The sequence below is a fragment of the Mesoplodon densirostris genome, chromosome 1 (genome assembly GCF_025265405.1).
Source record: "Mesoplodon densirostris isolate mMesDen1 chromosome 1, mMesDen1 primary haplotype, whole genome shotgun sequence".
Taxonomy (NCBI): domain Eukaryota; kingdom Metazoa; phylum Chordata; class Mammalia; order Artiodactyla; family Ziphiidae; genus Mesoplodon; species Mesoplodon densirostris.
Window position 1 is genome coordinate 29,626,643 of NC_082661.1, and position 19,117 is coordinate 29,645,759.

The following is a 19,117-nucleotide window of genomic DNA, read 5'->3' on the forward strand; positions in this document are numbered from 1 at the left end:
TTATTTGAGATCACCAAAAATAACATCTTACAGAAAGGGAACTATAACATCACACAACCAAGTGTAGCTATAAAATCTCAAACATTCAGGCAATGCTTTATCTAGATCACCAAAAATAAGGTTTTATAGAAAAGGAACTGTAACAAGCAAATGTATAGCTGCAAATTTTCTTTTGCAATCAATATCAACTCCCTCTGAAATATTCTGGGGCTACTCTTTGGTTTTCAAGCAAAACTAATGTTTTGTTGCTCAGCCTCATCACAAGAATGAAAATGGCTTGCAAAACGATTTTGTTTAATGCTAACAAATAACTTAAAAAATGTGGTTATTGCTAACAAGTAACTCCGTCTACTGAAACAGCCCAACCTACACACACTTTCGTGAACATTTCACTGTGAACACAGCTGCTCTTTTCCTGCCGTCACAGATGACAGGTACCATGGCACGGGTCACATGTTGGAGGCTGTTCAGGCACCTAGGAAGTAATCCTTAATAGAAATAACTACGGAGCAGCTCAAACAAATGGGCCCGCCACAGCCCCCCAAGGGGTGTATCGCATTTGCTCTGCCTGTAAGGAAGGCCCACCAGCTCCCTAGTTCTTTACTGGGGACTGAGAGCGCAAAGCTAGATAGAGAAGCTGTTCTTCCAGAACCATCAAAACCTTAATAAATCACCCTGGGGTTCTTCGTGCTGTAGTGCACCTCACAGGCAGCAACATAGGCAGACTCTGGGAAAAAGTCATCATGGTATTCTGCTAAAAACCTCAGAAAGAGATCAAAGTGCTTCAGTAAAGCCTTCAGATTCTTCTCAGAAAAGGACATCTTTCCAAGGATTTCTGGAAGTTTCATGAACAATTGCAGGAAGTGTTGCGCCCCATAAATGTAAGAGGGTGGAGGTGACTGGTCACCTGGGGGGTAACTGTCAGGTACAAGTTTCCAGGAGAGGACCTCATTTATTTCATTAGTTCTTCTGCCTTCAAAGCCAGCAAACACCACACTTCCTTCCTTGCTAGGGGTCAGAGGAACAGGTGAGGATGATCTGCTATGAACAGGTGTCTTCTTTTCCAGGTGCAGTAACAGCTTGGACGTGCTGGCAGACGTGTCCAGCTGCCGGCGCTTGGGCTGAGGCGAGCTGCTGCTCTCAGACAGTCTGTCGCAATTGGCAGAGTGGCGTGTGGACCTCCTCAGAGACTGCAAGGCTTCCGGCTCGGCTTTGCACCTTTTGGGGGCGGCTGACTCGCCTGTGGTTGGCTGACTCTCTGTGGGCTGTGGCGTGGATGGATTCAACAAAGGTGGGCTTGGAGAGAGATTCTCCGGGTTCCAATTAGCGTTTGTGGTACTTCCCTTAATCAGAAGAAAAAATTGGGACGAGGTCACCTTTTTATACTGAACTTGTTCATATGGATAGAGCCAAACCAATGGGACAGCGTAATCAAAGGTTATTCTTAATCCATCCACCATCTCCTTACAAAGGTCAACATTCTTTTCAGCTGGGATATAATGCACACTCATGTTGGCGTGTGGCACAGCCTGATGGTGATGAGGTCTCTCACTGGCTGAAAAGGCTGTATTGATAGCAAAATGCTTCACGTACGATTCCAAAATAGTTATGATGTTGGTCTGGCATGAAAGTTTCACTAACCATTTCCTCCTGTTGATACAGTAACAATCGTCCTCAGGCTTCTTCAGAACTTCAGGGATTTCTACAGCTATTGCTCTTTCTTCCATTTCCTCTTTTGCGTGCAGCTCTGGTTCTTCCTTCACTTCAGTCTTCTCTTCAATATCACTTTCTTCACTTATTTCTTCATCCTTTTCTTCACTACTGTCATCAGAGGAACTGCTTATTAAGTTTTCAACATTTTCATCTTTTTCTTCAGCAGGGAGGCTTTTTAAGACAGTGTCCACACCTGGCAGCCTGCAGCGCTTCCTCTTTCTTCCTGTGCTTCTCGGGCGAGCTACAGCTTTTCTTGCCAGTTTACGCTGTAATCTCCAGTTTTCATCGGTGTCATGAAGGACATGATCCCAGCTTCTGTTCCAACTATTCAAATGGATCAGATATTCTGGAATCTTTCTGCCTTTTTCGTCTTTACCAACGATAACATCGACAATCTTGGCATCGTCCAGCACTTGTGCCTTGGTGGGGTCAGGCTCGAAGCACAACACTTTCTCCCCTGAGTGGAATTTAAATTTCACGCCCTCTCTGGTGCTCATTTGCTCATTGTGGCAGAGGGCGAGGCTCCGGGGTGGGCGGAGCATGCGCCACATGTGTCTTTTTGAATTATGGTTTTCTCAGGGTATATGCCCAGGAGTGGAATCGCTGGGTCGTATGGTAGTTCTATTTTTAGTTTTTTAAGGAACCTCCATACTGTTTTCCATAGTGGCTGTATCAATTTACATTCCCACCAACAGTGCAGGAGAGTTCCCTTTTCTCCACAGCCTCTCCAGCATTTGTTGTTTGTAGATTTTCTGATGATGCCCATTCCGGGAAGCATATTCTTAGAAAGCTCTGAGAATCGTTCCACCTGTTAGGAGTCTAAGGCACAGTCACATACGTTTTCAAGACAAAGGATTGTACATCAAAATGACATATTGATATTTTACATAAAGTTCACCAAGGATACATGGTCCACGTAAGCACATACAAAGCGAGCAACACGTCACCACGACCCCCTACAGAGCTGGGAAAGAGCAATATTCTTTTAAGAAGTTACATTGCTAGGAAAAAAATTGATCTTTACTGTAGAGCAGGCCCATCTTTGAGGAGCTCTGGTTAATGTGTAATGTGGATGCACACTGCACATGAGGGAGGGAGAGAGGAGGTCCAAACAAACACACAGAGAAAATTTTATGTTTAATTTTTTCTTGTCCTGCCTTAAAATATAAATTTTATTTCATCAGTCCTAGATCAAGGACTTAATGTGTAACAGCATTAGTGATGTCCTTTCAGCTTTCTCTCTTGATGCCTGCCCTCACCACATGGGGTGTCAGGATCTCATCAGAAAATTATGGGATTTTAGCAGTGGGTGCAAAATCCTGTGGTTTTTACTCTGTGGTACTGCTGATTTGGTACTGATCTTGGGCCAACTCTCTAGACCATCTGTGGGCCAGACTGGTCTGGCTATAGTTTGTTCACCCAAGATAACCAAGAGTTGATAGCTGTCTTTACTGACAGGTGACAAAAGCATAGGATTTCCTTGGAAAAGTTTGCTGAAGCGCAGGAGGATGCAAGAGGAAAGGTCAATAATGGGTCTATTCATTCATTCAACAAATGTGCACCCGTGCCAGGCTGTGTGCTAGAGGCTGACGATCATCCTGGGGGGCAGGAACAATGCATCAGCAGGGCTGCCCCCTATCCTAACACCTAACACCTAGCACAGTGGATAAGTGCATAACAGGCAAAGTCATAAGATTGGAGATACAAAGACTGATGGTAACAGCAATTGCAAGGGGACATGAGGAAGACCCAGGGTTTGGAGCTGAGTTAAGCTACCTGGGGAAAGAACATAAGCAAAAGCAGGAAAGCAGGTGATGAGGGCATGCTCAGAAGACAGTAGGCACTGCAGTGGGGCTGCACTGGAGTGAGGTCACAACTGGACCTGGTAGGAGTGACTTGAAAACCAGGCAGGAGCATTTGGATTTTACACTCTAGTGCATGAAATTCCACTGAAACTTTGTTTAAAAAAAAGAAACTTTATTGGAGTATAATTTACATACCATAAAATTCATCCATTTTAAGTGTGCAATTCAATGATTTCTAGTAAATTTACCAAGTTATGCAACCATCACCCAGTTTTAGAACATTCTCATCACTCCAACAAGATCCCTCATGCCCATTTACAGTGAATCTCCTTTCCCACTCCCAGCCCTAGTAAGTTACTATTTTACTTTGTCTCTGTAAGTTTACTTTTGCAGGACATTTCATATAATTGGAATCATACAATAAGAGGGTTTTCTGTGTTGGCTCCTTTCAGTGAGCATGGTGTTTTTGAAGTCCATCCATGTTGTAGCATGTATTAGTATTTTATTCCTTTTTATTGCTGAATAATGTTCAATTATATGGATATACCACATTTTATTTATCCATCAGTTGGTCGACACTTGGGTAGTTTCTACTTTTTGGCTACTACAGATAATGCCACTATGAATATTCTTGTGTACAAGTCTTTGTTCTCTTGGGTAGGTACCCAGGAGTGGAATTGTTGTGTTGTATGGTAAATTCATAGTTAACTTTTGGGTGGCTGTACTTAATTATTTTTATTTATTTTTTAAAAGCACCTTTACTGACATATAATTTATATACCATAAAATTCATCTACTTCCCATTTACATTTTCACTCCTAGCCCTAGCCAACCTCTAGTTTACTTTCTGTCTCTATATGTTTGTGTTTTCTAAACATCTCCTATGAATTGGATCATATAATATGTGATCTTTTGTGTCTTCTTTCACTGAGCATAATATTTTTAAGGTTCATCCATCTTGTACAATGTATCAGTACTTCACTCCTTTTCATTGTCAAATGATATTCCATTGCATGGATATGCCATATTTTGTTTATCCATTCATTAGTTAATGGATATTTAGATTGTTTCTACTTTTCTATTGTGGATAATACTGCTATGAACATTTACATACTAGTTTTTGTGTGGATATGTGTTTTCATTTCTCTTGGGTAGATACCTAGGAAATTGCTGGATTGTATAGTAAATATATATTTAAACTTCTAAGAAACTGAAAAACTGTTTTCAAAAGTGGCTGCACCATTTATATTCCCATCGGCAATATATGAGGTTTCTAGTTTCTCCCTATTCTTTTTTTTTTTTTTTTTTTTTTTTTGCGGTATGCGGGCCTCTCACTGTTGTGGCCTCCCCCGTTGCGGAGCACAGGCTCCGGACGCGCAGGCTCCGGACGCGCAGGCTCAGCGGCCATGGCTCACGGGCCCAGCCGCTCCGCGGCATATGGGATCCTCCCAGACCGGGGCACGAACCCGTATCCCCTGCATCGGCAGGCGGACTCTCAACCACTTGCACCACCAGGGAGGCCCAAGTTTCTCCCTATTCTTGACAACACTTGTTATTGTGTCTTTTTGATTATAGTCATTCTAGTGGATGTAATGTGATATCTCATTGTGCTTTTTTGTTTTTTTGTTTTTGTGGTACGCAGGCCTCTCACTGTTGTGGCCTCTCCCGTTGTGGAACACAGGCTCCGGATGCACAGGCTCAGCGGCCATGGCTCACGGGCCCAGCCGCTCCATGGCATATGAGATCTTCCCGGACCGGGGCACAAACCCGTGTCCCCTGCATCGGCAGGTGGACTCTCAACCACTGTGCCACCAGGGAAGCCCTCATTGTGGTTTTAAGTTGCATTTCCTTAATGACCAATAGTGTTGAACATCTTTAATGTGCTCATTAGTCATTCATATATCTACTTTAGTTGAATAAAATGTCTATTCAAATCTTTTCCCCACTTTTAAATTGGGTTGTTTGTTTTATTACTGGGTTGTAAGAGTTCTTGATTTATTCTGGATATATTGTCAGATACATGACTGGCAACTGTCTTCTCCCAACCTGGGGCTCACCTTTTCATTTTCTCAATGGTATCTGTTGAAGATTTTTGAGGAGAAAGGGGACAAGACAGAGCTGTACTTCGGAAAGATAGGATGTAGAATGGATCAAAAGGACAGAGTGTTCTATTTTAATACCCTTTCCTATATTGTAATATAGGGAACAAGGACAGGCCAAGCTTCTCAAAATTCTCCGGGAATCAAAGGGTTATAAGCAGCTATTTATTGAAGCCTGTTTACAGTCCAGTTAATCAGTAAACCAGAATCAGTGAAACTACCCAATCTGAAGAAGTGCAAAAACCTTTCAAAAGGTTTTCATGGATTAGGAGAGGCAGAGAAATGGGGGAGGGGAGATGAGTGCCTATTCCAGAGCTGCATAAATAACTTCTGGCTTTGGAGGGACAGTTCTGAACTTTCTTCACAGGCACTGTCACACTGGTGTTTACTGGCGGGAAACTAGGAAAAGCTGGTTCTTGGCCCTTGGATTTTGACTGGTTACTGGGAGAAGCGGGGCCCATTTTAGTGGGTCTCTGAAAAAGCCCAGCAAGATGTCAGACCTGGTCTCAATTTTCCTCCAGCTCCTTCTCTTCAAGTTGGTTGCCCCGGTGACCTTTCGCCACCACCGCTATGATGACCTCGTGCGGACGCTGTACAAGGTGCACAATGAATGCCCCCATGTCACGCGGGTTTACAGCATTGGGCGCAGTGTGAAGGGGAGACACCTCTACGTGCTGGAATTCAGCGACTACCCTGGAATCCACGAGCCTTGTAAGCCCTGAGCATGTGTCTTAAAATGTGTGTGGGCAGGACCCTTCCCTTACAAATCCAGTAATTGGGGTGGTTTGTGGGGATGTCCCTGGACCCCTCCACCCATAAAGTATCATCACTTCCTCAGCCTGGGCTAAGTATTTCCTTGCTTAGCCTACAAACTGGCCCTGCCTCTGGGGAGCTGCAACCCCAGTTCAGGCTCCAGTCTGCTCCTCCTTTTTGGGTTCTGTTTGCTCAAGACCTTAATGGTAAAAGGTGAGTCTTCTTCCCTGCTCCCTTCCCACCCACCCCGCCTTCCCTCCCATTACCCTTCTTTCTTCCTTGCTGTTACTATTCTGCCTTTCCCTATCCAATGCCTCTGGAGAAACAGTTAGCCCTTCTAGTTCTGCCAGAGTTTAGTGATAGCTCTTTGGGGAATGACGGTGTACTCAGAGTATGGGATCCTGGAGAGAGTTTGAGGTTTGGGGTATTCATTTTATTCATTGCATTATTTGTTGTTAGTTTGTTTCTATTATAAAAGCCATCCATGTTTGGATTAAAGTAGAAATTAGATAAGGTAAAAACCTCACCCGTAATCCCACCACTCACAATGACCATCGTTAACATATTGATGTATCTCCGTCCAGACTTTCTTCTATGCGTGTTTAAGCCACTTCCCCTTACATACACATCATTTTTTTAATAAAAATGGACTCATACTATATCTGCTTTTCTCATTTCATAGTCTTTGATGAATAGCCTGTCTGTAAATATAGATCTACATTATCATTTTTGGCTGCATAATATTCCATGGTTCCAGGGTTGTATTTAGCAGTTCATTTATTGATGGGTATTTAAGTTGTTTCTACTTTACTGCTTTACTTACAGCAATTGTGACATTCAAGTACGTCAGTTCCTCCTTCAAACTGTCAGCCTCAAGTCTCTTTTCCTCTCCACTTCCTCACCCTTCCCCCAGCCCAAATTCCATCACAGCCTGCCTAAATGATTGCACCAGGCTCCTAACGTTCTCCTAAGGCCTGACGGCCACCACTCTAAACCTTTCATTTAAGACACAGATGCTAGATGCCCAAATACTGATATAATCCCCTCCCTCCCTTGCTTAAAAACCTTCAGTGGCAGCCTCACACCCAGTGGATTCTGTCCATGACAGCTTCAAACTCTTAAGTGGCCAGTTTGGGAGAGGGGGGAGAGGGGGGTGGGAGGCTGGCTTAAGGAAGGCTATGTGATTAGGCGACGACAAGGGCCTTGCTTTGAAAATGCACTTTCAGAGCAAACACCCTGCTTTTACTCAGGTCGTGTGTTCATTGTGGAAGCTTGTGGGTGCTAATGGACATTGTAGGCTTAGCCCCTCACTCCATGCCCCTTTCTTGGTGCCCTGTCTACTTTCTAGCATTCAGTGCCTTTCTTGAAGCTTTTCATATTATTGTACCTCACCGATCCCTCTTTTCTCTGATGCCCTATCAATGGTACCTCCATTCATTCCTTAATTATTCCACAAGTATTACTGATGATCTACTCAATGTAAACACTTTGGTAGACTCTGAATATAGCACAGAGAACAAAACAAAGACTCTGCCCTCAGGGCCTTAATTCTAGAGAGGTAAGACTGGCAATAAATAGGTAACTAAATAAATATATATTATACCAGATGAAAATAAGTGCTATTGAGAAAAAGAAACCAGGAAGGAGAGATAGGGAGTTGTGGACAATTGTGGGTTGAGTAGGGGAGGGGGTGTTGGTTTTAGGAAAAGCTTCTCCTTCGAGGTGATTTTTGAGTATGTGATTGAGGTGCCATGCTGGTTCTGGGGAGGGAAACACCACACAGAGGCAAGAGCCGGAGCATGCTTGGCATGTGTGAGGAGGCCCCTGTGGCTCCGGGACAGTGAACCACAGGAAAGCAAGGTCAGAGCAGAGCTGTTGGGGATACTGGGCAGGAGGAGATCACGTGGGGCCTTACAGGCCTCTGCAAAACTTTTGGCTTTTGCTCTGAGTGAAGTGAGAAGCCGTTGGAGGGCTTAAGCAGAGGAGTGATATGATCTGACTAAAAATTTTAAAAGGTCACTCAGAACAAGAGTCAGCAAACTAGAGCCTTGAGGGCCAGCTACCTGTTTTGGTAAATAAAGTTTCACTGAAACACAGTCACACCCATTTGTTTTTGTATCATCTATGTCTGCTTTCACTGGAAGCATTGAGTAGCTGCAGTGAAGACAATATAGCCCAGGAAGCCCAAAGGATTTACTATCTGGTCCTTTACAGGAAACGTTTGCCAAACACTGACTCAGGAGAATAGACTTGCATGGCTGGGCAGATGCAAGGACTTCAAGTAGGAGATTTATTGTAGTAATGCAGGCTTGCGATTGTGGGAGGTTGAACCAAAATGATGACAGTGGTTGTTAGGAGAAGTGGTTGTATTGTATTCTGGATATCCGGAAAGTAGAGACAAAAGAATTTTATATTGAATACCTCCTAAGAGCAAGGCACTATGGTAGGTTCTACAGGGCAGTGGTTCCCAAACTTATGGATGTCACACGCACATACAAATATATATATATGGGAGATCAGAGGGGACTAAAATAGATTTTCCAAATTTTATTTTACTGAACAAGGATGTTGAAGAATACTACCTGCCATCTGCTATCACCATCCTTTCGTAAAATAAAGTATAACTTAACACCAGGAAAAGTAAGAAAGACATGATAAGATTAAAGAAAAATACTAAGATTAAAGAATGTACATGATAGAAAATCCACCACACAGTCCTTATGGGTTATAGACATTCCTTTGGGAAAGACTGCTGTAGCAGATAAATAACAATGGATTGTATCCTAAAGAAAGTTAAAAATGGCATACATTGCAAAGGCCAGGTCCAGTAAGGAAAATAGGACATGTGCAAAATTAGCCAAAACTCAGAGTAGAAAGTGGTATCATAAAAGGGAAGTTTAATAGCAAGTTCACTCCCAGCAAGGAGATTCCAAGATGGCTTCACAGAGTAAGGAGCATTTGAGCCTAGATGGATGGTGAGGAGGGCATGGAAATGTGAAGATGAAGAGACACAGAATCAGAAAAGGCATGAAGGCAAGAGAATGCTGGATGGGGGCTCCCCTGGTGGCGCAGTGGTTAAGAATCTGCCTGCCAATGCAGGGGACAGGGGTTCGAGCCCTGGTCCGGGAAGATCCCACATGCTGCGGAGCAACCAAGCCTGTGCGTCACAACTACTGAGCCCGTGTGCCACAGCTACTGAAGTCTGCGTGCCTAGAGCCTGTGCTCCGCAACAAGAAGCCACCTCAATGAGAAGCCCGCTCACCACAAAGAAGAGTTTCCCCTGCTCGCCACAACTAGAGAAAGCCCGTGCACAGCAACGAAGACCCAACACAGCCAAAAATAAATAAATAAAATTAATTAATTAAAAAAAATAAAGAGTGCTGGGTAGAAGGGAAATCACTTGGCAAGGGCTTTTCTCCTTCCTTTTAAAACAGGGCAAGAATGATTTTTTAAGTGGTTCTAGAGGCTCCTCTTATGACCTCAGTTCTAACTTCAATTGAACAGTTAACATAGCCAAAGAAAAGACTAAGGAATGAGACATACATAGACTCCTTCCTACTCTGTGCCTCAAGACACAGCACTCTCAGATATGAAGGGGAGATTTTAACCTGAGTACCAAGAAAATTAAATTTTCAACTGGTGCAATTAGGAACTGTTATGCTATAACCTGGAGGACTTTAGGCCAGCAAATCTTGGGAAAGCACTATCCTTATCCTGAAAAGATTTGTCTCTGAAAAGCATTAAGCTACCTCAGTGCCACCTGGGCTTTGACCTCCATTATTAATCTGCCAGGTGACCTCAGACAAGTTACTTAACCTCTTCCATACCCAGTACCCTCATCCTGAGACTAATAATGCCTACTTTACAGGTTTCCTGTGAAGATTAGCAATAACATAAATGCTTAGTACACAGTAGGGTTTTAATCAGTAGTAGACATTATTATCCGTGGCATGAATTTTTGTAGCATTTGTAGTTGCAGTTTGTTCAAAGGGGGCACAGGGATTATTGGAAAAGACCTAACAGAAGCATGAGGTTTTCTTTTATTCATTACTGAAAAAGAGGGGAAACGTCCCTTTGCATGGTTAGGAATTAACTGCACTCGTAAGCTTTCCCCATCTTCTTTATGTGTGTTTCTCTCACTTGCAGTGGAACCGGAAGTCAAGTATGTGGGGAATATGCACGGCAACGAGGTGCTGGGCCGCGAGCTGCTGCTGCAGCTGTCGGAGTTTCTGTGCGAGGAGTTCCGCAACAGGAACCAGCGCATTGTCCGGCTGGTGGAGGGCACGCGCATTCACATCCTGCCGTCCATGAACCCCGACGGCTACGAGGTGGCCGCCGCCCAGGTACCGAGCCCCAGGGGGAGGCCCTGCAGAGAGCAGAGCCGTCTTAGAGAGTAAGGAAAAGCCGGGGGACCAGGTGTCCTCTCTGTCCCACTGTAAATGCCACGACGTGATAGAGGAAAAGCTGGAGAAATAGAATGAAGTGTGAAGATGGATTCAGCACTGTAGCACCCTAGGCAATGAATGGGGGTTCTCTCTGAGTCTCAGTTCCCTCCCTCCCCCGCCTTTCCAGCTGAGTTCTCCATTTCATTGTGAGGATCAGTGAAGCAGTATCAGTGACAACATTTTATCAACTGGAAGGTACTGAACAGGTGTGAAGGGATATTGCAAAACGGCCCTCCTTCCCTGAGCTTTTAGCTGCCAACCCTAAATCCTCTTCTTCCTCCCACACTACACTTACATTTGCATTTGGGGGGGGGAAAGAGAAAGAATGAGCTTTTCTCAGAATTGTGGGTTGGCGGGTTAGTCCTGTTATAGATCTTCATACTTTATTCCATCTCTGTACGGCTTTTTTCCTCTACTAGTATAGTACTCAGCCTTTGAATTCTTTATTTTAGAGTTACATTGTTCAGGGGACAAATAAAAAAAGTGTTTATGGGCTTTATTTCCTAACATAAATTCAAAATATCAGTGTGCCTAAAACTTTAAGTCAGTGATTCTTTTGTGGCTGTGCATCAGAATTGTAGGTGAAGATTTTTGAGATATAGGTTCTCAGGTCCTCTCCCCACCCCAAATCTACTGAATTAGAATTTTCAGTGGGTGAGGGCAGGCATCTGCCTTACACAATGGATATGTTTCTTTAAAAGTTCTATTTAAACCTGGTTTGTTTGGGGGTTTTTTTTTGGGGGGGGTGTAGATGAAAGATTTTTTTTTCCATTTAAAAATATGTTTATTGGGGATAGTCTTAAAATGTTTTTTATGTTTAAGACTAGACTTCACTACTATACTTTTTTTAAAATTTTGGTTTTATTGTGGTAAGAACACCTAAGATGAGATCTACCCTCTTAACAAAAATTTAAGTGTACAATACACTATTGTTGATTATAGGCAAAAGGTCGTACAGCTGATCTCCAGAACTTATCTATCCTGTTCAACCAAAACTTTATACCCCCTCATTAGTAACTTCCCATTTCCCCCTCCTCCCAGCCCCTAGCAACGACCTTCCACGCTCCGATTCCATGAATCTGGCCATTCTGTCCCATACAAGTGGAACCACTCGGCATCTCTCCTTGAATGGCCCATCCTGGTTTAAGTCTACTAGAGGGCAGGGCTGAGGGGTGAGGAGAAGCAGGGAGGGTAATGGAGCCAAGATGTTGAGCCAAACACAAATTCGACCCTTGCAATCTTACAACCTCCTGCTGACATGACTCAACAGATGAAAACAAAAAACAAAAAAACTTTGTCTCCCCCCCACCGCCCCCCACTGGAAATCAGAGAGATGGACATGAACATGCCTCGAAACTTGAGTTTCCAAAAGAACAGGACAATTTGAGAGCGTTGTAGGGGTGAACCCAGCCTGGCCACTTTCCTTCTAGTGGCCCTTCCCTGTATTGCAGTGGGGAGACTGGAGAAGCCCCTCAGACCTGCCCACATCTTTTGTGCAGTGAAGTGGGGGTGGGAGGAGGTGGAGAAAACCCCTGCCAAATCCTAGAGCTCTCTCTGGGGAGCCAGTCACCTCTGCTCACCTGCTATGTACTTGTTCAAAGGGAGCAGATCTTGAACCTGAACCCAAGAGAGGACCCATCGGGTTCTCAGGTTCCCAGAGCTACGTGCCGTACCCAGAGGAAACCTGTCTGCATGGCTACACAGGGAAGACCTGCCTGGCCACCTAAATTTAAAGCCATCTGTAGGTAAGGTAGAATAATATGGCTCCACCTCCCAAAGATAGTCAAGTCCTAATCCCTGGAACCTGTGAATATGTTATGTTACATGGCAAAGGCAATTAGGGTTACAGACAAAATTAAAGTTGTTGATCAAGTGACCTTAAAATACCCTGGATTATTTGGGTGGCCTAGTGTAACCAATCACAAGGGTCCTTTAAATGTGGAAGAGGAAGGCAGAAGGTCACAGGCAAAGAGAGATTTGAAGATGTTCTAGGGAAACAGATTCCCCTAGAGACTTCAGAAGGAACACAGCCCTGCTGACACCTTTAGGTCTCGTGAGACCCATTTCAATCTTCTGACGTCCAAAACTGTGAGATCATAAGTTTGTGCAAGGTTAAGCCCTAAGGTTGTGGCAATTTGTTACAGCAGTAATAGGAAGCTAATAACTGAACCCTGTTTATGGAAACTTCTGTTAAAGGAAGTCCTTACTGCCAGCTTAACTAATGACCCGGTGTGAGTAGTAAGTCAGCTGATAGGTAAATTAACATAACTGTTAATATGGACAGTTATGAGTTAACACTGATATAAATCAGCAAGCAATGAAAACCCCTGGAAGCATAATGAAAATCATTATCTCATAAAAGTGAAAAATCAAACTCCAAATAGAAAAATCATATAAATGTTTTCCACTGGAACAGAATTGATGTAGGAGACTTAAGAGAATGTCAAAAAATATGTTTTCAATGAGATCTAAGAATAAAATACGAGCACGATGCCACAAAAATAGAGAAATCCTAGAACAATAAAGAGTTCTTAGAAAAATACTAGAGTAGTAGTACATCTGTGAGTTTTTAGCCTCCTGGTGTCCATGCATTCACCCTACTTCCAGTAATGACCACCAATTTGGGCTCTCCCCTCTCAGTCCACAGGGCTCAAGTGGACACTATTCTCCTTCTCCAATGCCAAACAAAACACCAAACAATTTCAGTTTTGCAAGAGCCTATGAACTTATCTCTATTCTGCTGCTTTATATATTTTAATTATTTATGTAAATATCTATCTCCCCATATATACCATGAATTCCTGGAAAGCTAGCATAATGTCTCATGATCTCTTTCCCTAGTATCTTTCAGGGGACTTTGAATAGAGATAGACCTAAATAGATGTGGATTGATTAAATGGATGGATGAATGAATGAATACATGACCAAATAAAAGATGAAATGTGAAGTGTGAGCAGAGAGGTTAAGGGATCCACGAAGTTGATATTGCTCAGAAAAAAGATAATCAAGAATCCTAAGTAAAAATAAATAAATAAAGGGGGGGATGGTTTCCACTTTGGAAAACAGTTTAGCAGTTTCTGAAAAAGTTAAATATGGACTTACTTTATGATCCAGCAGTTCTACTACTAGATATTAGAAATGAAAACATGTGTCCACACACAGACTTATACACAAATGTTTGCAGCAGCATTATCCACAATAGCCAAAAAGTGGAAACAAACCAAATGTCCATGTACTGGGTTTAATAGTATCCCCTCTGCCCCCTCCAATTCATGTCTACCTGGAACCTATGAATATGACCTTGTTTGGAAATAGGGTCTTTGCATATGTAATCAAGTTAAAGTGAAGTCATACTAGATTAGGGGACCTAAGTCAAATATAACTGGTGTCCTTATAAGAAGATAGCAATTTGTACTCAGAGACACAGACATACAGGGGAGAAGACTATGTGAAGATAGAAGTAGAAATTGGAGTGAGGCACCTACAAGCTAAGGGACGCCAAGGACTGTCAGCAACCACCAGAAGCTAGAAGAGTCAAAGAAGGATCCTCCTCTAAAGCCTTTAGAGAGCATGACCCTGCTTGATTTCAGACTTTTAGCCTCCAGAACTCTGAGAGAATACATTTCTGATGTTATAAGCCACCTAGTTTGTGGTAATTTGTTACAGCAGTCCCAGGAAACAATACAGTCTATTAACTGGTGAATGGATAAACACAATGTGATAAATCCATATAATGGAATTATTCAGAAATAAAAGGGAATGAAGTCCTGATACATGCTACAACATGGAGGAAACTCAAAAACATTTTGCCCAGTGAAAAAAGCCAAACATATAATATATGATCCCTCTTACTGAAATGTCCAGAAAAGGCAAATCCATAGAGACAGAAAGTGATTACCTAGGGGTGGAGTAAAAATAAGGAGTGACTGTAAATGGGCATGAGGTTTCTTTTCAGGGTGATATAAGTATTCTTAAATTGTGGTAAAAGTTGCACAATTCTGTAAGCATACTAAAATTCTTTAAATTGTATGCTTAAAATGGATGAATGTTGTGCTATGTAAGCTATATATATCAATAAAACCGTTTTTAAAAAATAGGGGTTCCCACCCTCCTACACTGTTGGTGGGAATGTAAACTGGTGCAGCCACTATGGAAAACAGTATGGAGGTTCCTTAAAAAACTAATAATAGAGCCACCATATGATCCAGCAATCCCACTCCTGGGCATATATCTGGAAAAGGTGAAAACTCTAATTTGAAAAGATACACGCACCCAAGTGTTCATAGCAGCACTATTTACAATAGCCAAGACATGAAAACAACCAAAGTGCCCATCAATAGACAAATGGTTTAAGAAGATGTGGTATAAATATCCAATGGAATATTACTCAGCCATAAAAAAGAATGAAATATTGCCATTTGTAGGAACATGGATGGACCTAGAGATTGTCATACTAAGTGAAGTAAGTCAGACAGAGAAAGACAAATATTATAAGTGATAAGTGATATCACTTATATGTGGAATCTAAAATAATATACAAATGAATCTTTATATAAAACAGAAACAGACTCAGACATAGAAGACAAACTTATAGTTACCAAAGGGGAAAGGGATGGAGGAGGGATAAATTAGGAGTATGGGATTAACAGATACAAACTACTATACATAAAATAGATAAGCAACAGGATTTACTGTACAGCACGGGGAACTGTAGTCAATATCTTGTAATAACCTATAATGGAAAATAATCTGAAAAAATACATATATAACTGAAAAAATTATACTTTCTCACTGCACATACCTCTGTCATTCTGATTAAATAGACATAAACAATTTTTTAAAAATAGGGGTTCCCATTATCCTGAAACACCCTCCTTTTGTTAGAGCTTCTCCTGGGATCTCTACCTCCAGCATGTGGTTTATAGGGAAACTTGAACCACGCCACTGGGACTTTGGATGAGTTAAAGGAGAAAATGCTATATTGTTTGATAGATCGAGCTAATGTGTAAAAAAAAAAAAACTATACAGTGTTCTTCAAATAGAGCATTCAGTCTGAAACCTTCATCTTTCATTTCTTCCTTTTCCCACTAGGACAGGGACATTTCTGGGTATCTGGCTGGCAGGAACAATGCAAACGGAGTGGACCTGAACCGCAACTTCCCTGATCTCAATACCTACATCTACTACAATGAGAAGAACGGAGGCCCCAACCACCACTTGCCCCTTCCAGACAACTGGAAAAATCAGGTATAAGACAAAATGTGCAAGCAGAAGCAGGTAAATCAGCATCTGGAATTTCTTCCCTGAATCTTCACATCAACTAAATATGCAATAATAAAGCATCAACCCAATTCTGTGCTAGTCTGTCCAGATCAATGCTAACTGTAACGTATGCTTCTTTTTTCCCTCCCCGAGCATAGAGCCCTTCACTGAGCACATGATATTTGATGTTAGTCATGAGAGTGGCAAAAGAGGTGAAAGTGGTATCATACCACTGCACAGCACTTCATAATTTTATAGAATTCTTTCTCAGCTAGTGTTTCAGTTGATCATCGTAACACTCTGGTAAATGCAACAAGCAGTGTTATCCATCCCCGTTTTACAGATAATACTTATAGAAAAAATAATTTAAACTCACACAGTTAGTAATTGGTGGACTCAAGATTAAAACCCAGGTCTTCTGACTCCTCATCCAACATTCTTTCTACTGCACTATACTGTCAACAGAGAACTGTAGCGTTCTAAAGAGAAATCTCTCTTGCATGTGATGAACTGTACACTTATCAACACTTAGCTAGAGAAAGAGGTTCAGGGAGTCTCACCCTTAGAAGAGAAGTTTTTCTTCTTCTCCTTCTGTATGACCCTTGACTACGTTACCATACTCTCATTTCCCTTACTTTCTCAATCAAAGGATCCCATTTGCTGCTCCCAGACCTCTTGCCCCTCCCTTGGTAATGCGAATGGTTTCAGCCTGATGGTCGTCCTGTTCCTGGGAATGACTCTTGTCATCCTTGGAGCATCACCACCACCCTGTTTCTTACACTGTATGGGCTAGTTCTAAACATTTTCTGTGAGTATCTAAACTTCGAGACTGGGGAGAGAAAATTAAAGCAGGTGGAAGGCTTTATATTGGGAGTTTCTAGATGGAATATTATCAGTTTTTTTCCCCTTGGAATTGAAGCAAAAGTCATGCCAACATGTTTAGATTTTGGATAGCAGCTATGCTCTTGGCTCAAGGAAATAATACATCAAAAATAACTTTGTACTCGTTGACATATCCAGCCAGAAGGATGTTCTGATTTATTAAACTTGTCTACAAAAAATAAGGTAATTGAGCCAGTAACAGTTAGACTCCCACTGGCTCCTCTGTCTGCATCTTAGAAGGAAAAAAGACAATGAGAAGTCCCTCTTGCTCTTGAGGGGCCAGGAACAGTGAGAGGCTGGCCTCCTTCTGATGGATGGAGGGTTAGGACATAGAGAAAGGACTGCTTTAAAGAATCTGAGCCCTGGTCACAGAGCTGGACTGGTGCCTTTGGGATTATATCCATTCTGATTGGGTGAGAGTCAACATTATTCATTCAGTCGCCCTTGGAATAGAAAAGATGGAGGCCTTCACAGCTGACCCTTGGTCCAGGACGAGCCGTTAACACATTAACACCGCATAACCTCTAAGCACATCCATCTTGAGGGGAGGAAAAACAGTGAAGACTGTAAATTATTTACTTACAAGTCCAGTAGATTGAAGGCTTTCTTTAGAATACTGTCACTCACTAGCAATATAATCTGCAATAGAAATCTGCAGTAGAATGGGTGGAATCTCACTACTTAGCCAAGACTGGCCCATATTACAGTATGTCTAATTCATGAAATTTGGGTATGACCACAGGACAACGTTCTACATGTCAACAACACAGCAGATGTGTTGGGGGAAGGAGGAGGTTGATGCTTTATTATTGCATATTTAGTTGATGTGAAGATTCAGGGAAGAAATTCCATTGCTGTAAATTCCATTGCTGTAAACCAACAATTTTCAGATAAATTTACTAGAACCCTAAATTTCTGCAGATGAGCTCCAGAAGCTACTGGAACCGTGGGTAAATTGGAGGACCCTTTTTTGTTGCCAGAGAGAGGCCAAACTGGGACTCTGCGCTCTCCAATTTATGTTACCCATCTTCAAACTGCTCTTTTTCTCCCTCTCCTTCTCTCTCTTTTTTTTTTTTTTTTTGATAGACTTCATTTTTGAGCAGTTTTAGGTTCACAGCAAAATTGAGTGGAAAGTACAGAATATTACCATATATTCCCTGCTTCCCATTATCAACATCTCCCACCAGAGGGGTACATTTATTACAATGATGAACCTACATTGACTTGTCATCATCACACAAAAGTCCATAGTTTACATTAGGGTTCACTCTTCATGTTGTATATTCTGTGGGTTTTCACAAATGTATCATGACATGTATCTACCATTTTGCATCATGCACAATAGCTTCACTGCCCTAGATGACCTCTTTTTAGCTATTGAATACTTAGTTTCCATATGAGATTTCATTTTAAACAAGTGTTCCATTCACTTAATTTGTTGAACTGTCACGCAAAAGATCAAAATTTCCCCATCTGCACTTCTCATATCTGGTAGGATTCTCTTTGCTTTATTCAGACATGCCATCCTCTCAGGCTACTCCCTGTCAGACATGCCATCCTCTCGGGCCACAATCTGACAAACTCATGTAAACAGCCATCTGGCTTCAGTTGCAGCTTCACTGCCAAGCTCTCATCTCTCCTCAGGTGGAACCCGAGACCCAGGCAGTGATCCAGTGGATCCGCTCCTTCAACTTTGTCCTTTCAGCCAATCTCCATGGAGGGGCAGTGGTGGCCAATTACCCATATGACAAGTCCCTTGAGCACCGGGTCCGAGGTTTCCGCCGCACTGCCAATACCCCCACGCCTGATGACACACTTTTCCAGAAGGTATGCAGAATGGCTGCCTGTCCAGCCAGAGGAACTTGGGGCTTAGGAGTGTGACTGAGGTCAAATCAGTAACACAGGACCCTGTTAGGAATGAACGAACAGAAAATGATTGAAAACACCTCCTGTTCATTAAGAGCTTACAATCTAGTATATTACATTTTGTTTTGAGTGATAAGCCATAAATTCATGAAAAAGTAAATAAATAGGAAAGCTTTTTACAGTACAGTTACCAAAATGTAAAAAAATACTTAAGCTAATGACAAGCAAGAAATATGCCAAAAGCCTAATAGTGCTGATGGTAAGCTAGAGCATTAAATGTGAATTTGGGGGC

At 42.2% G+C, this 19,117-nt stretch overlaps 2 protein-coding genes across 2 annotated transcripts in view; one reads left to right on the plus strand and one right to left on the minus strand.

The window, feature by feature from the left end:
* Positions 1-662: 662 nt before the first annotated feature.
* On the minus strand, positions 663-2,210 carry LOC132496137 (male-specific lethal 3 homolog). The gene has a single exon (XM_060108384.1). It carries the CDS (start codon positions 2,208-2,210, stop codon positions 663-665), a length of 1,548 nt encoding a protein of 515 aa, XP_059964367.1.
* Positions 2,211-6,108: 3,898 nt separating this feature from the next.
* Positions 6,109-19,117, plus strand: part of CPN1 (carboxypeptidase N subunit 1) — a 29,138-nt gene continuing 16,129 nt past the window's right edge. The window contains exons 1-4 of the mRNA XM_060108501.1: positions 6,109-6,328; positions 10,517-10,713; positions 15,907-16,062; positions 18,604-18,786. Of these exons, the coding sequence (XP_059964484.1) occupies positions 6,109-6,328; positions 10,517-10,713; positions 15,907-16,062; positions 18,604-18,786 (756 nt within the window). The remainder of the gene's footprint in view (positions 6,329-10,516; positions 10,714-15,906; positions 16,063-18,603; positions 18,787-19,117) is intronic.